The sequence below is a fragment of the Electrophorus electricus genome, chromosome 4 (assembly GCF_041902795.1).
Source record: "Electrophorus electricus isolate QZ-2024a chromosome 4, ASM4190279v1, whole genome shotgun sequence".
Taxonomy (NCBI): domain Eukaryota; kingdom Metazoa; phylum Chordata; class Actinopteri; order Gymnotiformes; family Gymnotidae; genus Electrophorus; species Electrophorus electricus.
The window spans coordinates 599,686-627,360 of record NC_137500.1 but is presented as its reverse complement, the minus strand read 5'-3'; the positions used below and the strand labels follow the sequence as shown (position 1 = coordinate 627,360).

Sequence of the window (27,675 nt, the reverse complement as noted above, 5' to 3'; positions counted from 1 at the left end):
CATACAGACTGATGGCTGACAGAAGAATTATACCCAGACTGATGGATCAGAAGATGAATTATGCCCAGACTGATGGATCAGAAGATGAATTATACCCAGACTGATGGATCAGAGGATAATTACACAGTTGAGGACATTATGGAGGACCAACCAGGACCCCAAATAGAAGAAGTTGAAGGGGATGTTTGTATGGTCAGTAAATCTACGGAAATCTACTTTTCCCTCACACTTTAATTTAATGATTACATCCAAAAATGACAATTAATTAAACAATACTTTCAAAGATATAAAACATCTCATCTGACTATTAAAAACTGCACAGTGAAAAGCATTAAAATATGTGTAAATTATTGCTATATATTTGCATTATAAATTTGCATCAAACTTACATCAGTCAGTATACAAGCATATAGAAACTACTCTGAGTAGAAGTCAGAGCAGATCAGGTTTGCAGGTTTTCATGTGTCTTGTGTGTCACAGCAAACAAAACATTACCAGACAGCATCGTTACTTCCATTTATAATAATCCCATATTATATATATATGTATATATATATAGCAGAAACTAATCACTCTTGATTGGCAGAGATTTCACGCATTAGTTACAAGAGTATGTATGAGCTGTGTTACCATAGAGACTGCTTAACTATATGCAACTATTCATTTAATAATTTTAGTATCATTTGTTAATGGGAAAGGCATGTCACCAAAACACTACTTAACTGTCTTCAAATTTGTGTAAAATCTTATTGCTCAAATGATCCTTACACAAAGTGTTAGAAATTTAAAAAAAAAAAGAAAACATTTGATAAAAGACAAAAATATTGTTCTCTGAATAGGCAGCTACAAAACCTGCACCACCAACTGTGTTTTATACAGCAGTCTCCTGAATCTGGGTTCTCCGAAACTTCTTAACAGCCTTTAATATTTCTTTGTCTGGTTTCAAGTCTGTTCTCCTTAGAAGTTTATTTGTCTGTGGATCTGTCCTGTAGCTGAAATTTACATCAAAGTCATAGTTAACAAATTGCTAATTGGTATTTTCCTACTTTCCTACTGCACCAGTAAAAGTCGTTTTCCACAAAAACATATATATGTGCACATTCAATCTCAATGACAGAGCAGAAGCCATTTTAAATGTATAATATGCTATTGTAAGACATTATAAATAGAGAAAAAAACAATTTATCAGCAGCATCCACCTTGAGCAAATTTATTCTGTATGAAAGAGAAGGGACAATCTACACACTCTTTATTTCTTTGCCTTGTGTTGCAGTGTGGGCAGCAGCTCCTCCGACAGCTTTATGACCCAACATATCTGCTACCGTGACACATATCCCTTAGACTAGGGATCACTGGACTAGAAAATATGTAAACACTGCTGTCATGGGTCTGCTCCTGGCAGGTCTTCTCTTGTTATATGCTATTATTGTAACTAGTTCAGATCTTTGTGTATTTGTCATGAAGCTGTTACAACTCGAATGAGTGTATGTGTGGGCTGGCGTTGTATCATGTTTTGTGTCTGTTTTACTACTGGAAAACATGAGCCTGTGCATCGACCAGACCAACACACACGAGCCCGCCCACCAACCAGACCAACACTAGGATTCCTATGTTGTCATAATGTAACTTGAGATGGAACTTGAGATACTGTTGAGTAAACCATTCTTAGAAATGTGCTGCTTGAACTGAAATTTAATAAAAATAATTCAAGCTTTAATAAAATTATTCAAGATTAAAAAGAATTTAATAAATAAAAGATTATTGGCCCACCACTTGTACTGCTTGTGGGTTTGGTTTGCGGTAATCGTGGTATGATATACTAAGACTAAACACAAAAAAACAGCAATTTAACTGGAAAACATTAAAAAAATATATACCTCAACATACCTTTTAAGATGTTTTTCAATAGCTTTACGCTCATAAGTGAATCCATCTTTGGTTTTCACTGGATCAACAAACAATTTTGTGGTCAGATAGCATACCAGATTAGGAGGTAGAGTTATCTTGGACAGTTCTGGACCCACATATTTCTGAAACATGTTAAACACCAAACATAATTAAAAAAAGTCATTGTTTTCTGTTTATAAACAGAAATATAGCCTTGCAGTGTAATGTTTTACTGTGAGCCGACTGCTGACGCAGGTTTAAAAAGTTTAAGCACTGGTGATGATCTGGGGATGTATTGACACAAATTGTATTACCTTTTCTATGTCATCCATGGATGGACCTGCATTGGTCTGTGTGTTTTTCCTAGCCTCCTCTTCATATTTTTCTTTGCTGCACATAAATTCTTCTGCCAGGACACTTAGTTGAAAAAGATCAATTAATATCCACAATTATTTCTTTCTTTTAGGTGAAGATCTACATTCCTAGTTTTTGCATCTGCCTTAAAGACAATAAGCTTAAACCACATTATAGAATTTATAAGTTTATAATTGATCTTGCTTATTGCATAAAGCTATATTAATAAAAACAATATTTCAGCACCTGTCTTGTTAAGCATGGTGAGAAGTTTCATTTTATGGAGTTGAAAGAAAGCAAGGATGAATTTGAGCAATGTCATAATGTGTGGTTCAATATGTGGCTCAAAGATAACACCTAATTTGAAAATTACCAAAAAAGGTTTAACAGACACCCCATCTATACCAAGTTTCATATTGGAAATTCAGTTACTATGGATTTTCCACCAATAGGTATAGCTTAATTTTTACTGGGGTTTAGTTTCAAAAAGTTGAAAGGATTCCACTGTGTAATATCCTGAATACAGGTTATCATTGAAGGGGGTTACAGCGTGGTTTTTATTATTATTAGTCACATTTATATAGCACCATTCTCAACAGATGCTTTGATCATTCTTAAAGGATTCTTTGCAGACAGAAATCAGCTTTTACAATCAGTCATACATCAGAAAGAATTAGCAGCCAATTTGCATACAGCATACTCACCAACCATCACTGGACACACACAAACAGAGCACCAACCATCACTGGACACACACACACACACAGAGCACCAACCATCACTGGACATACATACACAGAGCACCAACCATCACTGGACACACATACACAGAGCACCAACCATCACTGGACATACATACATAGAGCACCAACCATCATTAGATATGCATACACAGAGCACCAACCATCAGTGGATATACACACAGAGCAGTGATGATGTCCAGTGATGGTTGGTGCTCTGTGTATGCATGTCCAGTGATGGTTGGTGCTCTGTGTGTGTATGTATGTCCAGTGATGGGTGGTGCTGTGTGTGTGTGTGTGTGTATCCAGTGATGGTTGTTGTTCTGTGTATGTAAACCCAGTGTGTGAGTGATTGTAAAAGCTGATTTCTGTCTATAAAGTGCCTTAGCTTTGAGAAAGGCACTAATAATAATAATAATAATAATAATAATAATAATAATAATAATGTTCACCTGTCCAAAGGGTCCTCTGGTTCAGGAACTATAAGAAGCCCATATATAGCATCCAGAATCTCTCTCATGGTTATTTGGGCTGAGTAGTTACGATCAAATATATTGTGACAAATTCTGCCCACGCTGTTCACATTGCAGTGATAAATCTTTATCAAAATTGAGGATTGTTACAATGATGAAGAACTTGAGGAAGAAAACATGAGTTTGTTATACCAGCAAAACAGGACTGAAACAAAAAGTGAAAATAAATATTCAAACAAAAGGATACAGGTGTGAAGAATTTCACAGCTGGTGGCTTGACTGGGTAGTCCTGGCCAAACTGACAATACAGCTCAAACACCCCATTCTCGTATGGTGTATCGGGAGGACCTTGCATCAAAATCTTCCAGAACGCTAAAACAAGTAATGCGAAGAATTTGCCTTGAAAATTATTTGCATCCACTGTGAGTTGTGAACCATATTGGCACACTGATGTAGCAGAGGTAGGATTATATAGTTATGTTATTAAAATGTGTATTTTTCACCAAAATTAACCTGCTGTTGTTTTTAAAGAGTGCATTTAAAGCATTGAAAACATGGAGCCTGTTATTTTTTTATGCAATATTTATATATATATATATATATATATATATATATATATATATATATATATATATATATATATATATATATAATGTACCATTTTAATGTACCATTATACCATATTGTTGACGTCATGTAATGTTGAACTATCGTCTTTCATTTGTTGTAATTTACATATGCAAAAATGCTTTCTGTCTATAGTTCTGGAGCATTTAAAATCTACACATTTATCTAATCTAAAGCAAATCTATATGATCACATGTGTGCTGCCAGAAGACATTTCACATCCAGAGCAGATGGCTGAGAGCTCTGAATGAGGTCAGGTGTGAGGTCTGCAATTGTCTATTATGAGAGAAACTTTATGCGTTATATATTTTGTTGTAGAATAAACAGAACAGAAAGTGAGTTACTCCATCTTACTGGGTCTGCATGTTTTTGCTTTCAAAATAGAAAGATGTTTCAGCATCTACACAACAAGAAAATGACTTGTATAATTTGGCAGAAATACATTTTACACTAATTCTGCATATGCTTTTTGAGGTAAACAGTGCTTTCTGCTTTTAACTCTTAATCTGGTCAGTGTGAAAGTTTATCCTTATTATCTGTTAATACTCACTGATATCTGATTCAGAAGGAAGAACTGTGCAGAATGGATGGGGGTCACAGTGAAGACTCTTGAGTTCCTCCAAAATCCGTTTGTCTTTGTCCAAAAAGCGGTTTGACTTTGATTCTTGGATCTTCTTTTTCAGTGCACTGTAAATTAAGATGAATGGAGAGAATTTCATATTTACAAAAACTGCAGCTACAACCAAATGAAGAAAAAGTGTATAAGCCTTCATATTGAAAGACATATTGCAAAAACACAAAGAACACACTAAGGTTTCATCAATTTTATTTTAAAATCACAACACAAACAGTGTTGCCTTGCTGGCAAACTCATTGCACTAAAAAGTAATTCTGGCAGTATTATAATATGATATGGATATTTGCCACAAACATACATGAATACATGAACACCTAGACTGCCATATAACATACCTGGGGGATAACTACAAATTCCTGCAGATTCTTGAATCTCACAGAAACCAGAAGTATAGCAACACCCAAGTACCTTCACAGGATATAACAGGTCCCCAAGAGCCAGCCAAATGACCGTAATAATGTCAAAGCCATAAATATGTATGACCAGCCAGTCATCAGTTAACCAGCAGGTACACTAACCTGGAAGATGCATATATCAAATCCAGAAAACTCTTAATGCCCAAAAGTCCTATATATGCCCAAAGTCTTACATGTAAACGCTGTACACCAGTGGGAAGGAGGGGTGTAACCCACTCTCCAGGGTGAGACACAAACATCCATGAATACACTCAAGCACTGGCCCCCAAAGATGAGCTGATGAGTGAGGGCCTCAAACAGAGAGATGACAAGGATACCAAGGATACAGATGAGATTCCATAGAAGGCTAAGTTCTTACATGGAATGTACCGTTGACAAATAGCAGAGGCAGCTGACATAAGAATCCTGTCAATGCCTAGAAAAGGCAGGACTGAAGGACAGCACCAATCGTGGCTGCACAAGAACCTGAATTCAGCACATCAATCAAAGCACACTGTAAGACCCAAGGTACAGAGTGCGTAAAGAGGTCCCTGAGACCATCCTGCCCCTGGTAGCCGGATACAAGATGCTGGCATGGCCACTGAGAGACACAACAAAGTGGCTTGGATCATATACAGGAACATATACAAGACATATGAGCTGGACACCCCCAAATCCAAATGGGAGGAACCACAGAGTGGTGGTGAACAACAAGACTGTGATCCTGTGGGATGTCCAGATCCAGATGGATAAAGTAACTGAAAGGTAATGGCAGATTTGGAATTTGATGTGCGTGTGCAGTCACACTTTCCTTCAGTGTCTGACTAAACGGGCTGCACGCCAAATGTCATCTATCTGCAGGTCACATGAGTCATCCACAGTATTCATTTCCTATGTTGTATGTCCACAAAACACCTAAGGGCTGCATAAAACCAGTTGTTACTGAGCCATGCATCTGCAGTCTGATACAATTTTCGTGTGAAAATCCTGTGCTGTTATCGTGAAATGCCAGCATATATATAATTTAAATGACTGATTAAGATTATACATGTACAAGTACTCTAGCATGCCAGTAATAAAAGTAGTACACTTTTAAGGTGTCACACTCATGGACTGGAGCATCCCCTGTTTCACTAGCTACCTAACCACGTAGTGTTTTCCCACTATTGTCTGTTTCCATGGTTCACTGTCTCCTCCCTGTTAGCCCCAGTTGTTCCTCGTTTGTCCTTCGTTAGTGTTCCTATTTAAACCTTCTTCCTTTGTCTTGTGTTTGCTGGTCATTGTCTATGTCATCATCTATGTCATCATCTGTCTCGAGCTTCTCGTTCCCCACTATGCGTATTCTCTGTACTCCAGGTTAAGTTGCCCTCTCTGTCTGTGTTGCCTTCCCAGTTGATGTTCACTGATTCTAGTCTGTTCTCCTCTCCAATGTACTCTCTCTCTCTCTGCTCTCTGTTTATGTTGTTTTTCCTGTTCATGTTCATTAAGTTTATCCTGTTCTCCCATCTATTGTACTTTCCCTCTATGCTTTTGACTGCGTTGCTTTCGCTATTCATATTCACCAGTCTTAGTCTGTTCTCATTTCTTGTCAGGTGTTCTCCTATCGATTTGTTACTGTTTAGGTTTCTTTTCCCATGTTCATATATGCTAATGTTGTCTGGTTTTCCTTTTAGTTCTGTTCCCTGTGTTTGTTTCTGTTATCGTTTGTCTAGCTATAGTAACCCGGTTATATGTACTCCCCTTCCTTATTGTTTTTCTTCCCTGCTTTTCTTAGTTTTATGCTTCATTGTTTTCCTGTTTGTCTTTCCTTAGTATTTAGTTCCCTTATTTACCTAGTATTCATCCTCACCCTGATTAATACTAGTCTTCTGTTTGTTTCCTTTGTTCCATTCTGTATTTTGTGTTTCTCTAGTTAGTTTCTTATATTAAACTTGTGGTTCACCAATCCTTTCTGTTCTCATTATGGCTTCCCTAGTCTATGATTCTGCTCATTCTCACATACGAGATGATGGTACTACACATGTGTGTTCGCCCTCAACCTTCCCCACATTACATAAGAAATGAATGAAGTATTACAATGAATGAATGAATGAATGAATGAATGAATGAATGAATGAATGAATGAATAACAGGATTAATTGTTTCCATGAACTCTTTTGAATTATGGCAAAACCATACAATTTGTAGTTGTAAATTCCTGTTGACATGATATTACTTACTTCTGTGTCATAGTCACTTTATTGTTTATTTGTGGTGGTAGTTTCGTTTCAGGTTTGTCATCATAACCATGCCTCTTAAAAATATTTTTCAGATCTTCCTGTAATAAAATGTAAAATCTTAGAGTAAAAACCTCCTTGATTAATATGACAAACAACCGATGTACAACTTTTATGAACACAGCAAGTAAAATAATCTAAAATGTATTAAAATTATTGCATCTAAAACATTAAGGTAACTGTCTCCAGTTAGTGTTGTTTACATTTTTGATTTTACATTTATGACATATTTATGACATTTAGACAATGTTCTTATCTAGAGTGACATAAAAAAGTGCTTAGGTGTCTAGACAGAAGCCTAGACAACATCCTTAGCTTGTACAAACAGGTTAAAGTCCAAAAATATCCTTAAAACTCTAAGAGTCATTTCCATGCATAGTAATTGTTACTGCAAATTATTCTTGAATAGTAATAGTAAGATATGGACTAGCAATGAATGATAAAATCTTTCTTTTCAATAATTATAGAAAATAAATGGCCATATACCTCACTTTGCAGGGACGATACATCAAACCTGTTTTTGTTTTTCCTCTGCTCTAATGACAGGACCGTTTCCATTTCAAAAAGTTGCACAGCTTCTTTACTTGTGTTAGGTTTAAAACAGCATCCTCCTACAACACATGATGACATTGTGTCTGGGAGCTTTATATGCAGCAGAAAAGCTTTAGCCAATCGTAAAAATAAAGAAAGATAAAGACTGGCAAATAAACCTGTGACGTTGCTGATTCCATGGAGCACGGTGTTATCTACCTTACCAACAAGCACAGAATCCACAATAATGTTTGATGTAATCAGTGTTTTTGCAACATCAACTGGCTTGATTGTTGATCTGAGATTTGTTAGAGGAAAACAGTTATTTCACCAGGAGTCTTACTTTGGTTAATTAAAGATCATTTAAATACACAGCTACATGTGTATCTTTTTATAAATAAAACCATGAGTTATAGTCTCTGACCAAAGGTGACTACAATGTTATAGTTCCAATGTCAGACAATGCCTACCAAGGCTACTAGCAAGGTCCAAGCCTCCAAGGTAGCAGATAAGTACAAAAAACTTGATCAAAATTTGATTTATATTTCTTGTCATTTTGTGAATTGAACCAGTTATCAAGAAGAACTTACCCAACATCATTGCCATCTGTCAAACACAAAATGCGGCATCTGCAGTCAGTAAATCTTTCTCTTACTTTATTAAGTTCTTTAACTCCGTGGTTTAAAGCATCATACAATTTAGTCTTTCCAGATGCCTGAAGACTGTGAACATATTCCTGAAAAAAGGAGAGCAATGATATATTAAACAGTAGGTTTTCCAGAAGGTAAATCAAGATGTACCAACAATAACCATAGGAAAGATCCAATAACCACATGAAAGAAAGCTGAAAATGGACAAAATCAACTTTTTTGACACTTGTTGGAATAAGCTTTTATTTTTTATTGACACTCTATCCTCTTCTGCATTTCTAAGTCAGATCAGAGACGGTTGCTTGGTTTATTTTTACTGAACAATACTGTTTTGCTCTCTGTGTTCATGCAGCGTTAATGTTACCCAGCCCAAAGGACACACCCACTGCCATAGGCATGTGTTAACACACACACACACACACACACACACACACACACACACACACACACACACACACACACACACACACACACCACCTTGCCCACTCCCAATGCTGTAATTATTTATTGCCTGATGTGTTATAGATGCCTGTTTAACTGCCAGGCTATTCACTCTGATGTGTTATCGATGCCTGTTTAACTGCCAGGTTACTCACTCTGATGTGTTATAAATGCCTGTTTCACTGCCAGGCTACTCACTCTGATGTGTTATCGATGCCTGTTTAACTGCCAGGCTACTCACTCTGTTGTAGATGCCTGTTTAACTGCCAGGCTACTCACTCTGTTGTAGATGCTTGTTTAACTGCCAGGCTACTCACTCTGATGTGTTATAGATGCCTGTTTTAACTACCAGGCTACTCAGTCTGCTGTGTCTCTATGCTTCCAAGCTCTTTGCTGTTTTTCTGTTCTGTTTGCTTTCGCCAGCTTGCTAATGTGCTCTTTTGTTTACTTTTATTGTGTCATGGACTTTCTGTTGTTCCAGTGGAGAATAAAGACACACCAAACATGCACTAATGTCTTGCTCTCTCCCTGCACTGGTCACACTACAAGAATGTTAGAAATGGCTCATTTTATTCTTCAGACTAAACTTAAATTGCTTTATGGTGCTGACAGACCAACACCTGTCATAACCTTTTAGCTCAAAATCTTGAATTCCATAATTCTATAAACACTGTGAAATATCAATAGTTTTTTATAATTTATAAAATAGGAAAGATAGTTATGGAGGTATTGGATTAGCACACCTAACAGCCACCTAACTTTGTAGCTATTGACCAAACTCTTACAAAGTGGAGGTAGAGAAGTTAGCAAATCCTGACCAAGCTATCAGCAGGTGGAGGTGGTGAAGTAAATCCTGGTGTTTATTTAAGTGGGGTGGCTTATCTCAGTGTGATGTCACATTAAGCAGCAAGTGAGAAACCAGGAAAAGGGACATTTGTCATAACACACTACACATTTCACAATTTCTCACCTTCTAAATACAATGACAAACATGGACTGGCAGGGAAAGCTCACTTGTTTGCAATGCCTCCTTTAAGCAAAATTAATGGGGAAAACCATTAGAAAAGGGATTCAGAAAGTTTATGAAAGTTTCATTCAAAAATTACCTTAAAGGTTTCCAAATTTTCAGTGAAGGTATGAAGAGTTTTCACTTTAGAGTCAAATTTCACAAGGCAGATCACATGGTCGAAATCATAAGCCATGCATCGGTTTGAAAAGCTGTCAAAAACTTGTTTTATAGCATCAATTCGTTTCATCTGGCACTCTGCATCAAAGCATTCCTCATGCATTGAAGAACTTGAATCAAAGAGCACCTAAAATGAAATGTATTTAAAGGTAAAACAAGATTGACATCAAAGCAACAATCAAGAGTACTTTTATCTTCGTATGTGTCAAACATCTGGTGATATTCTAGATACTGTAGATGCTCCAACTGTTGCAGAGCCAAAAACGTACTCTTGATTCATTATAATTAGAGTAATTAACTCATTCAAAATGTGTATAAAAATGATACAATCCATTATTAATCATGATTAGTATAACATAAATTAATATTTTAATACAAGTTGCATAGTTAAAGAATAGTGAAACTGGTTTAGGAAAGAAAATGTTTCTATTTTTATGCATTTTGAAAGTCACTGTGTGTATGGCAAACATTTTATATATATATATATATATATATATATATATTTTTTTTTTTTTTTTTTGGAAAGTCACTGTGTGTATGGCAAACATGAGGTTAAATAAACTATATCCCTTATACACACACACATTATATATATATTTGAAAGTCACTGTGTGTATGGCAAACATGAGGTTAAATAAACTATATCCCTTATACACACACACATTATATATATATTTGAAAGTCACTGTGTGTATGGCAAACATGAGGTTAAATAAACTATATCCCTTATACACACACACATTATATATATATATATATATATATATATATATATATATATATATATATATATATATATATATATATATATATATAGAGTGACTTTCAAAACGCATAAAAATAGAAACATTTTCTTTCCTAAACCAGTTTCACCATTCTTTAACTATGCAACTTGTATTAAAAGTGGCAGGGATCATAATCAAAAATATATGCAAGACATATGAGCTAGAAATCCCAAGTCTAAAGGAGCCAAAGAACATGATCAAAAACAACAAATCTAAGGCCCTGTGGGACTTCCAAATCCAGACAGGCAGACAAGCAACTAATGGTAACCCAACAAGACTTCGTAATAGTAGATTAGATGCAGAAAGCTACAGTTGAAATAGAGGTGGAAATCCCAAGTGATGTAAACATCCAAAAGAAGCAATATGAATAGATGGTGAAATACCAGGGACTGAAGGAGAAAATAGAGAAAATGTGAAATGAGTGGCTCCAAAGTGACTCCTAAACTGGAGGAGTAGCCTCAACATATCCCAGGAAAGACAACTTTTGCTCTTTGATTTTAAATAATCATTAGAGGAGTTTCTATAACATACCACTATTGCTTCTTTTGGTGTTTTTGTCACTGTGAAAGTTAGGTCAGCTCTTGCATCTCTCAGTCTAGGGGAAATAAAAAAGAAATCAGATATATATATTTACCTTCACAGCAAGGGTCACTCTAGCATTCTTTAGTCATTCTAGTGTTAAAGTATGCTCAGTGCCACCAGTTCCATGCAAATCTATCATTCTATACATGAAAATGACAAGACACAACAATCCATTCACCTCCTAGTCCTCGACATGCCCAAAACACTGAACACCTTAACCATTCCACACTTAACTAGCCTGTGCTCTCCTCATCCTCATACTAGCTATGCCTTTCAGCTACTTCTGATAACTCTTTCACATATTCCCTTATCTTACAACTTCTAAAAACAAATTCCACAAGCAAAGATGTGGCAGACGTAGCTAAAAATCCCATAGCACCTAATCTACTGGCCTTATATATACCCGGAACAAACGTTCTCTCACCTCTCTCTTAGCAGCTATCTCTACTGGTGTAACATCTATCTCTACTGGTCTATCACCCATCTCTACTGGTCTATTCCCCATCTCTACTGGTCTTTTATGTGTCTGCAATATGTTCTCTCACCTCAGCCACCAAGTCTGTATACTTCAGCTTCTTCCTTTTGAATGTTTCCTCTACTGCATGCTTGAATAGATTTGTTAAAATCCACATACTATCCACTTACTTACAGAGTACATGGCAAACCATCAGTTCAATAAGTGAAACAAACACGTGGTCAAAACAAGCATCAAGGTAATATGCTTCAGCATCCCAGTCATTGCACATATGTTTACAACTAGGATCTACACCACTCCACTATCCAGGGTTTTGCTGGTAGGAAAGACACCCTAAGTCAGTTGACGCAAAAATTTAATGTGACTCACATCACCCATCACCCACAACACTCGCCAGGGGATTCTCCACTTCTCTAGATTCTCCCAACAAAGCCATAGTCCCTGTTTTCCCTGTGAAGCTGCTGTTGTGTGCCGTGCTTCCTCTTCCTGTTTAAGAAAAAACTACTAACCATTCGCCTTCTCTCTGGAGATGTGGCCTTATTAAAATCTTTCCATGAAACACCTGACCCAAGACCTGCTCTTTATTTATCCGAACTGCAGCTAATTGTACTGACAGTACAGATTCTACTTCCTCCCTACTTTTGCGACTGGTGCTGACATCATTGCATGCTTGGACCCTATCACCTCATGAAAATCATCTCACAACTCACCTTTGACCCTAACAAAATCAAGATAGTACACTAAGCACCTGATTATACACTAACAAAATCATTTTATGAGCCACCTTAGCACCTTTAAATTCCTCAACCAAGCTTGCCAGTGGTAACTCCAGCACTCCTCTCCCATGCCACGCTGTAATACTTAACCACTAATACCCTACCCACTTCCTTACAGTCTTATTCAGAATGCTCTCCAGCCTCTCTACTTCTGTAATCTCTGCTTCTGTAATCTAATACGAGGCAGCATGCCAAACTGGAGGCACCACAGTTTCACGACTTGCACTTTCTCATTGAATGCTGCATAATTTTTGCTCAGAGAGTATTGGATGGGGCTTGTGAATGAAATGGATGTAATTCCTATACTTTTCACCCTATTTGAATGTAAATACACACAAATTAAAGCTGTAAATCTACCCTTTGAGCTCAAATGTATTTTTAAATTTTAACTTCAATATGCTATTGTAGATATCTTAATTACCAATAATAGTTGAACCAATTTGCAGAGTTTGGACTGAAATACTGCCAGCTGTCCACATATGAATGAGCAGAGGCCTTCTTTCATCTTGATAAAATATCACATAGCAGTACACACTTTGCCATTGGCACTATGAATAATAATGTGACTTTCCCAATGTCAGTGAAAATGTGGCTTCAGTTATTGAGAATAATAGAGGAGGTAAAATCCTTACTTATTGGCCAGCTCTTCAACATTCACGGTGACCTCTTTCCCAGCAAGACAGTCAAACACCTTAATGTTTTGAGGTGTGAGTTTGTCTTTACTAGTGTAAATGGCAAGATTTTCTGTAAAGGTAAAAAAGCAATACATATTGATCAGGATAATCAGGATAAATTATAATATGGGTTTTACACAGGTGATATTGTGGTGTGGAATATTATATCTAAAGAAAATGTAAAGATGTGTCAGAAGCTGTTATAGATGCAGTGTCATCTCATAGGTGCAATTATGATTATTCAGCATAGTTGTGTAACAGCTGAGGAAAGCGAGGCCACTTTAAAGGAATAGGTTTACCCTGTTGTCAAACACTGATCCCTAATGAGTGTGAACTAGAATTCTGAAAGCTTCAATCGAATGGCTGGAGGTTCTTCTTGAAGAATGGCCCAAATCAGACTATAGGTAGGTAAGAACTGCTCAACACAAGTACTGTATTTAGTATTAGTTACACTTACAGTCATATAAAAAACAAAGAACACCCTCTATGAATTCTGTTTTTACCTATCAGGACATAATAAATAAAATGGTCCATAGCAGGTCTTAAGATTAGGTAAATAAAACCTCAGATGAACACCCTGCACCCCATGAATCAATAACTTGTAGAGCATTTACAGCATTTAGCAGATGCATTTATCTAAAGCAACTTATAATTGTGACTAACTACTATTTGAACAACTGACATTGTAGGCCATGCTCAGGGGCCCAACAGTGCTAACTTGGCAATGATGGGACTTAAACTAGCAATTTTCTAATTAGTAGGCCAAAACCTTTACTACTGTACTAGCCCTGCACCACCTTTAGTAGCAATAAGTCTCTATGACTTTATCAGTGTCTCACATTGTTCTGGAGGAGTATTGGCCCACTCTTCTTTAGTGTTGCTTCAGTTCACTGAGGTTGTTGATCATTTGTTTATTCACATCTTTCTTAAGGTCCCATCAGAGCGGTTCAGTTGGGTTGAGGTCTGGATTTTGACTGGGCCATTGTAACACCTTGATTCTTTCTTTTTTTTTTTACCATTCTGTTGTAGATTTGCTGGTGTGACTAGGATCATTGTCCTGTTGCATGACCCAGTTTTGTCCAAGCTTTAGCTGTTGGATAGATGGCCTCACAGTTAATTTTACAATATATTGGTATACACAAGAGTTCATGGTGGACTCAGTGAAGGGAAGATGCCCAGGTGCTGTGGTTGCAAAATAAGCCACCATCACCCCTTCACCACTGTTGGTATGAGGTGTTTGTGCTGATATACTGTGTTTGCTTTTACCCAAACATGGTGCTGTGAATTATGGCCAAACATCTCTTCTTTGGTCTCATCTGTCCAAAGGACATTGTTTCAGAGGTCTTGTGGTTTGTTCAGATACAACTTAAGCCATGCTTTTATGTTCTTTTTAGACAGAACAGGCTTTTTCCAAACAAGCCACACTTGTTCATTTCTGCTTTTATAGAGGTGATCTTGTGTATCTTTTTTTATAGAGGTGATCTTGTGTATCTTTTATAGAGGTGATCTTGTGAGCTTGTCTTGTGTATTTTAGTTCCATTCCGTAGTTTCGTTTTCTCCGCCCTCATTTGATTTTCCACATCTGTCCATCGTTTCTAGTCTTGTTAAGTTCGTGTATTTAAACCCTGTCTTGAGGCCTGTGTGTTTGCTGTTCATTGCATGTGTATTTGAATGTTAGGTTCATTTGTGTTTATGAGTTTGATTGGTTTAATGTCTGTTTTTGAAAGCCTGTCTCTGTATACCTGTAAGTTTGTACTCCGTGTATCCTAGCCTTCATGTTTCTTAGCCCTGAGTTTTCCATAGTCTCTGTTATAGACTGATTCCCCAGTTTGTCTTTGTGTGTTTTTGTTTTGTCATGTATTTTCGTGATCTCTGTGTTGGCTCTATGACCCTGGATTGCTACAACGACTCTGATTTTGGATTTGCCCATAATAAATCTTGCTCTTCTCTGCGCATGTTTCCACCTCCTTACCTTTCAACGTAACAGTATTATTATTAGTTATATTTATACAGCACCTTTCTCAGACTCTAGGATGCTTTACAGACAGACATCAGCTTTTACAGTTAGCTTTTACAATTACTTACACACAGATAAGGTAGCCAAAAACATTGCCTGGGGGTGTTGAATTGGAACAAATAAGCTATTTGCTGTTTCTAGACATGAACTACAGGTCCAACTACTCTTCCATGATGCATCATCCAGATATTCACTGATCAGATGCAAGATTTGAACACATCCTTAGCACATTAGCCTTAACCCTTTATAAACTCAAACCCATTGTAGAGTCAAATGTTCAAAAACGCCAACACCTCATAGAAGCCATGAAAAACTGAGGTTGTTCTGAGAGCATATGTGGATCCTACCCAGTATACTGTTCTTAATTAAGTAACCAGTGATTCTAAATAAACATCTAATAAGCATTTATATGAGGACCTGCATCAGCATGTAAATTAGGTGATGAAGATCTACAACGGAAATGTTTGTCACAACATAGGTGTGCATTTTATAGGATTTTGAGTGTTTATCATATTTTTAAATTATGTTTCTGCCCAGCACATTCCATGTTCAAAGGAAGAAGTCTGACATTTTTCAGTAGTACTGTTCACAACACTATTAAGGCTCAGTACTAATCTTTGTAAACTGAGTGTCACAGTTGCCTCTCCCCACCATGGCATTGTGGTTCCAATGGCAATAGCGCCATGTGCTTTTGCTGTTGTTACATTTTGTCTCTGCCCTGTCTTGTGCTCTGTTCTCCACATCCTTCATTATCTGAACCTATTAATCTTTTGTATTTATACCCCATGTTTTCCTGCCTTCGTTGAGTGGTTATTGTTTGTATGCATCTTAGCTTGTTCACTCACTAGTCTCAAATATTTATGTTGCACTCTGCCCATATTTTTGTTTTCTGGTTTTATGTCTGTATCTTCCATCTAATTGACCTTGGACTGGAATTGCACTTGTAGTTTTGGAATTGTCCTTAATTACACTGTGATTACTACTTGATCTTAAAAAAAAAAAAAAAAAGATGTTTACATTGACTGACTTTACTTCTTTTCACACACATTTACACATAGTTTGATCCTGTGTGTAAATAATACATAAATGACCACTCTCAAATATATATTAGCAAACATCAAAGGAAAACCAGTGGATGCATTACCTTCACTGATAAACACCAAGCGTGGTCCTTCAACTCCCAGAGGCTTCAGCTGTAATGGTGGAGTTATTCTGAGGTGCTCATACTTTGCAAGGTCCTGATTCATCTGGGCATATGTTTTCCCTGTACTGATTTCAAAACTAAATAACATAATTGACATAATGAATTTCATGACTATAACATTTTATAATAACTAACAACTAAATTAATAAATCTTATAAATGTTCTTTGAAAATATAGTTATTGTGTGCAATCATGGGGAAAGTTTGACTGGCCAATTATGAGGTCATTCAATGATTAATTTCATAATGTGTCATTACTACAAGTGAGAATGACATACTTGGAAGCAGGTTGTGTAGGAGCATATGAAATCCAGAGTGGAAAAGCATCCATGAATGGTGGGACACTGAGCAAAATTCTCTCAACATCAGTTTCTCTTTGAATTGATGTCTCTTTAAGGTTCTCCATGGTGCAATTTGGGATTTTTTCACCATCTTAAGGAATTATAGTTATTAAACAGTCTGCTTTAAATAAATCTAAATTCTGGTCATAAAACAGTTATGAAAAGTGAAGAAAATTCTTACCTTTTATTTTTTCTAGAACATATTCCCTGTCAAATATTTCAGGCACTCCTGGTACTTTTACAGGTTCAGAGAAACGTTGGCCTGTTGACTGTGCTTTCAGGGATATCCGAGCATAATTTTCATGCTCCAAGCTCTCGTTCTAAAGGGACAAATGCTCCTGAGTGTTAGAAAGGTTCTGCCTGGCTTGCAACATTTTACAAACAATAAACAAATAAACAAAGTGTGACAGTTATGAAAAATAAAAGGTTGACTTTTACTTTGCTCATCTCTTACTACCTATGCTACCCACAAACATCAAACAAGGGTCAAGTGTTTCAAGTTCCCCATAATGGATTCCTTTGTAGATGAGGCACATGCTGTAGGCACTATCAATGATCCTCCTTAAATCCTTTCAGACCACAATAAATATTGTTCTGGGGTATAAAGTTCACATCAGATGTTATCTAGATGTAGATAGAAGGAGGAAGGAAATTTTTCTTACATGAAGGTTAAAGCATGATTGTTTATTGGTTAGTTTCACACAGATTGACACACAAATTCATCAATCACACATGGTGAATAGATGGGTAAGACCTGATTGACACACGAACATGTGACTCACATAACATACTGTATATCTTAACCTATAATCTAACCTCTCATAGACTCTTTTTCAAAGATTCAGGAAACGCTAGAACCATATTTTGATGCTGTCTTATTGCAAAGATATTAATAAACACATTGCAATACATCGATGCCGACGGGCTAGCGCATGTGCTGAGCACCAGGGGTTAAAAGGTTTTATAAGAAATTTCCAAAGGTCTACAACTTCCCTCATTTCATTTCACATCTGCTCCTTCATTCACACCTGTCATTGTGGTCATGAACCCCAACTCCCACAATCCTCCTGCTAATATTGTCAGATCTGATTCCCTTGTTTATTGACTGCACCTGTTCCCCATTTACCATCGTTACCTTGTGTATATAAGTCTCCCCTTTAACTATGTCTTTGTGAAGTCTCACATAAGTTTTCTTTTGTATTTCTGACCTTGTTTTGTTGCCTGTTACAGTTACAGACCACTGCCTGTTTGTTTTTTGCCTCTGGATTATTCTGTTTTTGTTTGCTCTGCTTCCCATTAAACTTGCATTTGCTCCTGCCCACCAGCCAGACAAACCGTAAATCCATTATTATGTCAGAGTTGAATGCAGGTAAAAGGTTTTAATGATGTAGAGGGGCAATTCAGAGGCATAGACAGATAACAAGCAGAGGTGATATCCAGCAAACAGGTGAATAGCAAACAAATCCTATAGGGACCAGGCAAAAGAGCAAATAAGGTTTATTGGCAAAAAGAGAGCTGTAACCATGAAAGCGATAATAAATACTAATGCTTGGAATTGTAAGGCAGGCAGGTGAGACTTTGCAATGACTGACTGGAAAAAAGGAAGATTATATAAATGAGATATTGAGTGATAACTAGTAACAGGTGGACCTAGTAGTCAGGTGATCTGAACCGAACTAGGGGCTTGTGGGTAGTGTAGTGAGTGTTGTGCTGAGTCAGAGTACAAGATGTGACATCCACCAGCCAAACAAACTGTAAATCCATTATTAATCCACCAATCAGACAACCAGACAACTGCTGGCAACAGATGCAGGATTTACAATCACCAAAATGCCAAAGAACCAGAGAATAACCACTTGTATACCTCTCCGTGTGATAGAAGGTAGGCCCAGCAAACAGGTGCATGTTCAAAAACCTCCCAATCTTCAATGATCTTGTCCCCAGTTCTTTTAGTAGGGCTTGGTAACAATTCCCTGAAGAGAAAGTAAAGCCCTTCAACAACTGCAACCTGGAAAGTAAAAAAGAAGAATTATAAGACTAGTCACTTCAGAGACGTTCTTCAAAGTCCCTCATTGCTTGACATTTCTGTCAAAACATTCTGTCATTAATGGAAGTGTGGCATGAAAGCATAACATTGAACTAAACTGTGTTGAGTTGGCAATGTATCATATCTGTGGTAGGTCTTTGCAGCACTGTTACATGTAAGACCATCTGCTAAATGCCAAAATGTAAATGTTAATGTCACTACAAGAATTGCTGAGTTATTCAAGTTTTTATTATTAGATTCTGAAATCTATGTGACTTAATTATAACATCTGAATCAAGATCTGAATCAATATTTCAAGTCTTCACATCTGAATCACATTTATATCTTTTTCATTCCTCCAACATATTCTTTTACTCTTAGAGAAGTTTTAAATGACTGCATTACCTTCTGGATTCTTGTAATATTCACAGTTTTACATATGAGTTGGTACAAGCTCTGAGCCAGAGGATTGCACCCACTTAGTTTTCGAATGTATGCAATCACTTTCTTGAAGTCCTCTCCACTATGTCTCATTGTCTGTAAAATGAAAACACAAATTTGGTTAAGCCAAACAGTAAAAACCCATGTGCTGAGACGTGTACATCTTTAGAAACATTTGATATCACAAGGCTCATGTGACTTGTCTCAGTGTAACAATAAGTTACATATGTTGAATTTTTAAATCTTCCACATGTATACCATTTTCTTCTTAGTTTAGATTGGGTGACCGTCACAACTTCTGTGGTTGGTTGTAGTCTGTCTGTATTGAATGTACCAGGTATAATGGGAGTACTCTGTGACTCTTCGAAGCCCATGTTATAGCCACTGTCTAGAGTGCTTTTTTCACCTGCACATAACTGCACATTTCTGCCCCTTGCTGAATATGAGATGCAAAACCCTGCTCCATGCTGTCCTAATGTCCTATTCTGGTAATCACTGAAATTCTCTTTTCAGTTATTAATGAAAGCATGCATTTTTTTTCAGTATATTCATAATTCTGCTAATAGAATTCTAACTCATTGTAAAATTCTATCTTATTTTAAAAATTCTGTTTACAATCCTATTCCAGATATACTGACTATCTGTCCTTTGTGCATCAAGTTTAAACTACTTTTTAACATACAGATGGCCTAGAATCCCTTTTTTATGTTTCTTGTCCACATTTCCCTGTTGAGACCTTCTTTACTATCAGGTCTTCTGCTGAGGACTTCTTTCCTACATCTGGACTAGTAATCAGTAGGGGCAGATCTTTTAGTATCATGGCCCCTAGACTTTTAAACACTATCACAGTCCTTACTCCTCTGCTTTTGTCAACCTAAAGTCAAGACAAAACACTGTTTTCTTGATGCTTTCTCTATTTTATCACTATTGATATTGTTTTTGCTTATGTTGTACAATGGTTTTGTTCTGTAGTTGTGTATGGTACATAATAAGGTTCCTAATTAAAGAACTATAGATCTGTTCATATTTTCGGTAACACCATTGTGAGTAGTACTTTATAGATAATTAATAAACATAACAGAATATCTGTAACATTGTTATGAATGAATCAGAAGAGAGTATGGATACAATCGCAGTCAAGTTTACTCACAATTGGAATATTTCAAGGGTCAGACACCAGTGAGCAGAGCTCAGATCCTCCCAACTAACCTTAACCTAACACCTAATCCCTTAACCCAAAACCTAATCCTAACCCTCATCATAATCCTAACCATAAGCAAAAACCTAATTCTAACCCTCATCCCTGCGCTAATCCTTACCCTAACCATAATCCAGTTAAATTTCAGTTACAGAATGTTGTCAACAGCACGTCTATAGCAGCTTGTTGAGTATGCTGTGATGGTATGTATTATACCTGTTACATGTTCAGTGTCGTCTCAGGTTAACATCTACAGATATTAGACACTCCAAATAAAGTGAGAAACAACTGAATTTATTAGATTATAAAAAATAATATTTACAGTTATTTAAAATTCTCTTGATTTGAACTACTGAATGTATTCAGATGCCTCACTAATGCTACTTCACTGATATGTGACTGAGTCTGTTGAGTGTTTATTTAATCTAAAAAGAGCCACTCAAAGTGTCACAATATTTTTCTTCAGTTTAATTCTTTCTTCCCTTATTCTATTAATTCTCAGTGTGTGAGTTTAATCTTAGTTATGTAGTAATAGTTGTTGTCATTTTGTACTTTCCTTCTGTCAAGTGACATGGCCATAAAAAGCTTATAAAAATATGCAGAGTTATTACATTCAGACCTTAGACAGTGTTAGAGTTATTGAGGATTTAAAAGCACAAGTTATGGATGCCTCATCTGAAGTTAACGAGCCCTCAATTAATGAGCATCAGAGCCCTGGCAGCATGGATGACATCATGGAGAAATACCTGAGCTTTGGCTCACTGGAGCACAATATTCCTCACATTTATGTGTCTGATGAGACACCTGTTGAATGAGCTCAATTAACAGGAGACTCCATTCTGTCACACATAAAATTAGCTAGACCTTTAGGGACACCAGCAGCAGTAGTGAGCTGTATACCAGGGGCCAGGGCGCTGCACACTGCAGGTAATCTTAAAGTTTTAGGCAACATAGGTTCTCTAAGATAGTCATTCACAGAGGAGCTAACGATATATGCCTTCACTACTCAGAGATTACTAGAAGTGATACTGTAGAGGTGTGTCAATTAGTGAAGGCGATGTCCAATGCTGTACTATAATCTCATCCTATTATAGAAAAACTGGACCATCTGTTTATCACATATAGATTGGACTGCTGTCATGCCTTTCTATCTAATGTACCAATTAACAAATTCCAATGAGTTCATAATGCTGATCACATTACTTCTGTTTTAGATACATTGCAGTGGCTCCAAGTAAAATGGCATCTTGATTATAAAATACTTCTAATGACCTACAAAACAGTGAATAGTCTTGCCCCACAGTACCAAAACTGTAACAAAATTATTTTAAAGAGTCAGAAAAAATCTTACATACTAAGTAATGGCAACTTACAATGGCTCGCAGAGTTGAGTAGAAAACACTTAGGCCTTTTTGTGACTGTTGTACCATGGGTTTGACATCACTGATGAACATGTCATTGAAAGAGGGTACTAGATCATGAAATGAGGACAGGGTGAAGTATACTGGTTCCTCTTCAGTGACCCCGAGGTCATACAGTGTCTCACTGACACTGTAATTCTCATCTCTGTTGAAAAGAATTATTAAGACAAAGTTACAGTAGCCTAGTTTTCTCCGCAGAGGACCATTACCTTGTCATTTAAAATTTCATTATCAGTGTTACGAATCTCTAGTTGGCATTCAACATAACTATTTACTGTATCTACAGGTATAATTATACATATAGAAATAAATGAATAATTACTTGGGGTGCAACACATGTGCAGGTATACCGCTTTCAAGTGAAAGTCTTCCCCTCAAGTCAACTATTGTGCTTTGCTCCAGATCCACATGGATTTCATGAATCCCCTATAAAAAGAATGAATGCAATAACTGGTTATTTACATGTGGACATCTAAACTATATATGGACATCTAAACTACACGTGGACATATAAACTACATATTGTCACGGACCGCTCCTCCCACATGAGTCACGTGGTATGGCCCGCCACGTGCAGGGGGATCCACATATGTACTGTGTTTGTCTGTTTTGTAACCACACCCCCCAGGATTGCCCACACGTGTACAGGGTTTGTCCTTAAGTGTCATTGTGTCTATTTAAACCCCTATCCGTGTGTGCTCCCTTTGTTGGTCATTGTCGCTATGTGTGTGTTCAACTAGATCTGTGTAGCTGTAACGTTGGTTTGTGCAGTTTCCGGTAAATGTGTATACATCTTTGTTTAATGTTAAATGTAAAGTTATGTTTATTGTAAATGTTGTATGTGTGTGCCACCTCTGTCTCACGTGTTTAGTGTTAGTAAATGTTCTGTACGAAGGAGGAAGTTGGTGTCCTGCCCCGCACCCTGTGGCACTCAGGCCACAAATGTTACACATATGGACATCTAAACTACATGTGGACATCTAAACTACATGTGGACACCTAAAACTGTGTTTTATGAAAGTGTACTATTTCAGTGTACTATGAATGTTTGGCAAATTAACATGAGTGAAACATAAAACAGTTGAACAGTTGTTAGTAAAACATTCTTTTGGTGTGGACTAAATCAAGATTTATGAATTCACTGTGCACTATTTTGAGCAAATCTCTGTACACTGTACCTTCAGCATGACGTGACAGCGGACAGTATTTGGTCCTTCATTTGTTATGTTAGCTTGGCTTGGACATTGAGGAGATTCTTTCAAGTTTTCCTTTGGTGTAAATATGGCATATAATTTTCTCTCATTTTCAATATGCCTGTCTTTCAGAGACCCTACAAGCAAAGCATGTTATTTGTACAGCTCATTCAATACATAAAGTTAATTAAAAGTGCTTTATATAAACAAAAATAAAAGCATACAGAGCACAAAAAAAATACAATGAATAAATTGGAGGTAAAAAGAGAATTGTTTTTGCCACGCACAAATTCATGGCCATGTAACATTAGGTGTATCCCAAACTCAAACCAGAAGACAGGGTAGACTGTATTTCTCTGCTGCTATGTCACTGAAGGCTGTTCCATTCTTAAGCACATTTGGAACACAGCACAGAATGGCTGCCTACGTTCTAGGAATACACAACACCTTCCTGCTTCAGTCACTCACAGTCCTCTGCAGACATTCATTTGTGTAAGCAATGCTATGAATGCAAAATGTGTTATGCTAACTTCCATATAACATGTGTGTGCAGCCTGGTGTATAACACATTAGCTGTAGCTGCAGCACTCAATATAGCATTATTTCCCTGCTAGAATTCATGACATGAAACACTAGATATTGTTTTTAAGAAAATAAGCCCCACAAACCACATCATCCACCCAACTACCTAACCAACTCTACAACATTTACTCTCACTTCTGAAAGTTAAAAGTCAGCCATCCTTGATTCTAGTCAAGGGTTCCCACTTTGCCTCTTTCTCCTTCACCTAATCGAATCAGGTCAGGTTGCTTTATTACCTGTAGTTATGAAAAAACCCCAATACAGTTTACCTTCACAACATACTGTAGTAATGCAGTCCACCTGAGACTACACTGGCCTCAATCATCTGGACACTCCAGGCTACACTGCCAGAGTTATATTTGCAGTCCTCAGATCTGCTTTTGCCAGAATGGCTCCATGAAAAATGAATAGAACCAAAGGTGGTTCATGTCTCAGTTTCCTGTCAGGAAGGCGACAGCTTGTGCTGTTGGAGAACCTATGCATCAGCACTGGTGATCCCCAAGGCTGTGTTCTCTTATCCCTTCTCTACCTAGTGCTTCTCCAGAAAACCCTTCCATGAAGCTGATAGAATCTGCAGACAACAGAACCTTAGTAGGCCTCACTAGCATCAACATATTGATGACACCAACTGAACATCTCACAGTTCTGCACACAGTAGAAAGACTGACTGGTCTGCAGCAGTTTTCATGACATCAGTGCCAGGAACAGAGCTGAAATAATCAACATGGGTCCTACACAGCCAGGGAGCTCAGAAACTCTTCTCACCGATCCATCAAAACCAGTGGCTTTCAACCTTTCCAACCAACCACCCAAACCAAATAAACAGGCATTCCCTTAACGCATGATACTGTATGTGATTTACATATTGTATTGCATAGTTTTCACTGCACTAGGTTTACACATTTACAAACATGTTCTTGCATATATGGATTGAACTGGTCTGCCTCATCTGGTGACTAAAGTGATTCTGACTGACTCACAAGTGTTGAAAAAGGGATCATCTGTCAAGGGCAGTCCATCAGTTGTGAATAAACACACAGATGTCATGTCATCCATGTTCTTCTGATGGCAAATCCTGAGCATAAGATCTTCCATGGTGTTTTGGGAAGGGTCCATTCCTGTGCATGAGCAAAACAGAAATTCATAAAGATTCATACACAAATTAACAAAAAAGGGATTCATAAATATTCATAAACAAATGAACAAAAGAGGAATTCATGGATTAGTCCATTTCCAGCAGGTAGATTTATCTGATATAACACTAATTCACACTCAAAATCTCTTAATAAACTGTAAGTTTTTAAAACTGAAAGTCCATATTTACTTTTTGCTTCTGATATTTATGTTTACCTGTGATTTCATTATGCGCTTGACATTTTGGGAATGCAAAATACAGGTTGTATGATTCAAGTGATTTCTTCACTTCAAATTCTTTTGCTGTGCCAAGTCTTTGAATATGTTCTGTCAATTTACTGAACCGGTTCTTCTCAGCTACACTGAACCCTTTTGGAAATAAAACAAACCAAAGAAAAAAAGTCCAGTTTAACATTACACATATAACACACAGCATTACACATATTACACATAAATCATTTTAACCCAGCCATACCCATGTCATCCAAGTTCTTGTCAGTGATGCTGTCCAAAAAATCCTGTTCACTTTCAATCCCCAGCTCAAGGAATTTGTTGTAGTATTTATCCAATCTCTGAGTTTTAAGTAGGTTGAATATTTTCTGCTTTTCCATCACTGCGAATCTTTTACATGGAAATTATAAATGCAAAACAGATGCTGAGGATACATAAAAGGAATCAGGACTATTATCAACACAGATGAATTACATACAAAGAAAAAAATAAATGTAGACAAATCTGTAAAATAATCAGCAATAATTATAAGACTTCACTGATCCCGTAGGGGAAAAAATGTGTTTGATTATTTAACATTCCCCTTCAATAAAATCTTTAGTAAGAGGCAAAAGATTTACACATGAATGAAGAGAAACCAAAGCTATGATTCATATTAAAGCTTTTCTATTACTTTACATGATAATCAATCAAGTGAGCAAAAAATAAACCTCACTAATCAATTAACTAATTTTCAGAATATTGAGTCATTCATAATCCAAAATATCAGTCTCAGTTCACTCTGTTAACAGTAGGCCTATTCTTTGTTTAGATTACTCATTCCGGAAATATGTCTGTAATTTTATAAGACCACTATAATGTTTAGAGCCAATTTGCACTGAATAGGAGTTCAAATAACAATAAAAATTACAGTGATGGGAGTGACTATTCACATCGCCATCACACGAAAAATCCATATATAGTACATATGTTTTCTTTTGTCACAACTACAAAATATTATCACTGAATGAAATGTGAATTAGACATTATCTATCTATGGCTATTATGGACCAGGAGACTTGGATTCCTCACTCACTTGTCTGTAATCCTGCACAGATCTTCTATGCAAATTTTTCAAATTTAATTTAAAAAAGCCAAGCAATTTTTTACTCTGGCCATAGCTCGAATTCTGTCATTCTCCCTTTTCATCTTTCTTCAGCACTATGTTTCTTTGATCTGAGCACAGGTGAAGCCACAGAGGAAGACTGGGTTTGCCCTTCTGATGTCTCTGTATTCAGATCTCTCTTCAGTGCTGTACAGATCAGCACTGTAAGACACGCCCCCATTAACCTGTCCAGGTAACAAACCCATCGAGCCTGACCTTTTTTTTCAGACTACATCTCAGCACATATTTTTACTCTAGAATACAGCATTAAAAAAATCTTCCATTCCATTCCATTTAATAGTATTATATTCTTCTTACATTGTTGTACTGGCTGCTATCTCAGTGTCTGCTGTTTATACAGTTGTGTTCATAAGTTTACATACCCTGGCAGAATTTGTGATTTTAAAATATTTTTTTCAGAAAATAATAATGATAATACAACAACTTTTCTTTTATTCATGTTTAGTGGTTGAGTCAAGCCATTTATTATCAAACAATTGTTTTTGCCCTTTTTAAAATCATAATGACAACAGAAACCACCCAAATGACCCTGATCAAAGGTTTACATACCCTGTAAGTTTTGGCATGATAACATGGCTATCGCTTAAAAATTAAGGGAGATCTAAAATCAATAGCTGCTAGTAGACAGACCAAATGAGTGCAATCAGTATGAAATACAGCTTGGTGCGTCTGGTGTTGAGTGTTTTTACCAAGTGTGATGAGCCAACAAAGAGTCAGTGTGGATGTTTGAGCTCGCTAACAGCTGTGCTTTGTAATACGGAGAAAAAAAGACTCTCCTGAATTGCGCTGCCGTCACAATTATTACATTACCTCCCCATGTAAAACGAATAAGGATGTACATATTTTGGGTACTTATCAGATATTGTCAACACCCTTTCTGTTTCAATTTAAATACTTTTTTAAAAGCCAGCGATTCGGCTGCAGCAAACAAATAAATAATAAATAGCATGTCATACGTTAAAATAACATTGCCTCAGTAAATGACCTAGTTGCAACAGAAAATTTAGTTTCCTTTCATTGCACTGCTAAGTTTCTGTTTCTCTGAAAAGGCGTAGCTACAGTACAAAATGGAACATTGCCCCGAGTTTGACATAGGGCTCTGACTACATTTAAGTCTTGTTTGAAATGTAATACAAACTATGTTGTCATAGAAGAAAAGCAATTAAGTGATTAGCGTTTAGTTCTGAGGCATTGAAATGCAGTGTAACATACCGCAGGTCCAACTTTATTGCGG

At 36.8% G+C, this 27,675-nt stretch overlaps 1 protein-coding gene across 1 annotated transcript; it reads right to left on the bottom strand.

Annotated features, from left to right (window-relative positions):
* Positions 1 to 211: 211 nt before the first annotated feature.
* Positions 212 to 27,675, bottom strand: LOC113583835 (uncharacterized). The gene is made up of 25 exons (XM_081711750.1): positions 27,654 to 27,675; positions 25,521 to 25,666; positions 25,262 to 25,414; positions 24,892 to 25,029; positions 23,315 to 23,466; positions 22,459 to 22,562; positions 22,089 to 22,281; positions 19,482 to 19,613; positions 18,915 to 19,058; positions 17,232 to 17,370; positions 16,988 to 17,141; positions 16,651 to 16,787; positions 13,448 to 13,559; positions 11,514 to 11,577; positions 10,118 to 10,324; positions 8,511 to 8,656; positions 8,100 to 8,218; positions 7,876 to 8,000; positions 7,333 to 7,430; positions 4,632 to 4,768; positions 3,702 to 3,826; positions 3,434 to 3,579; positions 2,202 to 2,304; positions 1,888 to 2,030; positions 212 to 992 (listed from the first exon to the last, which is right to left on the bottom strand). Exons 2-25 carry the CDS (start codon positions 25,654 to 25,656, stop codon positions 872 to 874), a joined length of 3,228 nt encoding a protein of 1,075 aa, XP_081567876.1. The 5' UTR covers positions 25,657 to 25,666; positions 27,654 to 27,675; the 3' UTR covers positions 212 to 871.

Bases quoted from the DNA above. Each gene is read 5' to 3' on its own strand.
- LOC113583835 (XM_081711750.1), bottom strand. From the start codon at position 25,656: ATGGAAAAGCAGAAAATATTCAACCTACTTAAAACTCAGAGATTGGAT. The intron at 16,788-16,987 runs GTATGTCATTCT...TATGTTATTTAG, and splicing joins CCTACACAACCTGCTTCCAA to TTTTGAAATCAGTACAGGGA. The intron at 7,431-7,875 runs GTATATGGCCAT...ATTTTATTACAG, and splicing joins TATCGTCCCTGCAAAGTGAG to GAAGATCTGAAAAATATTTT.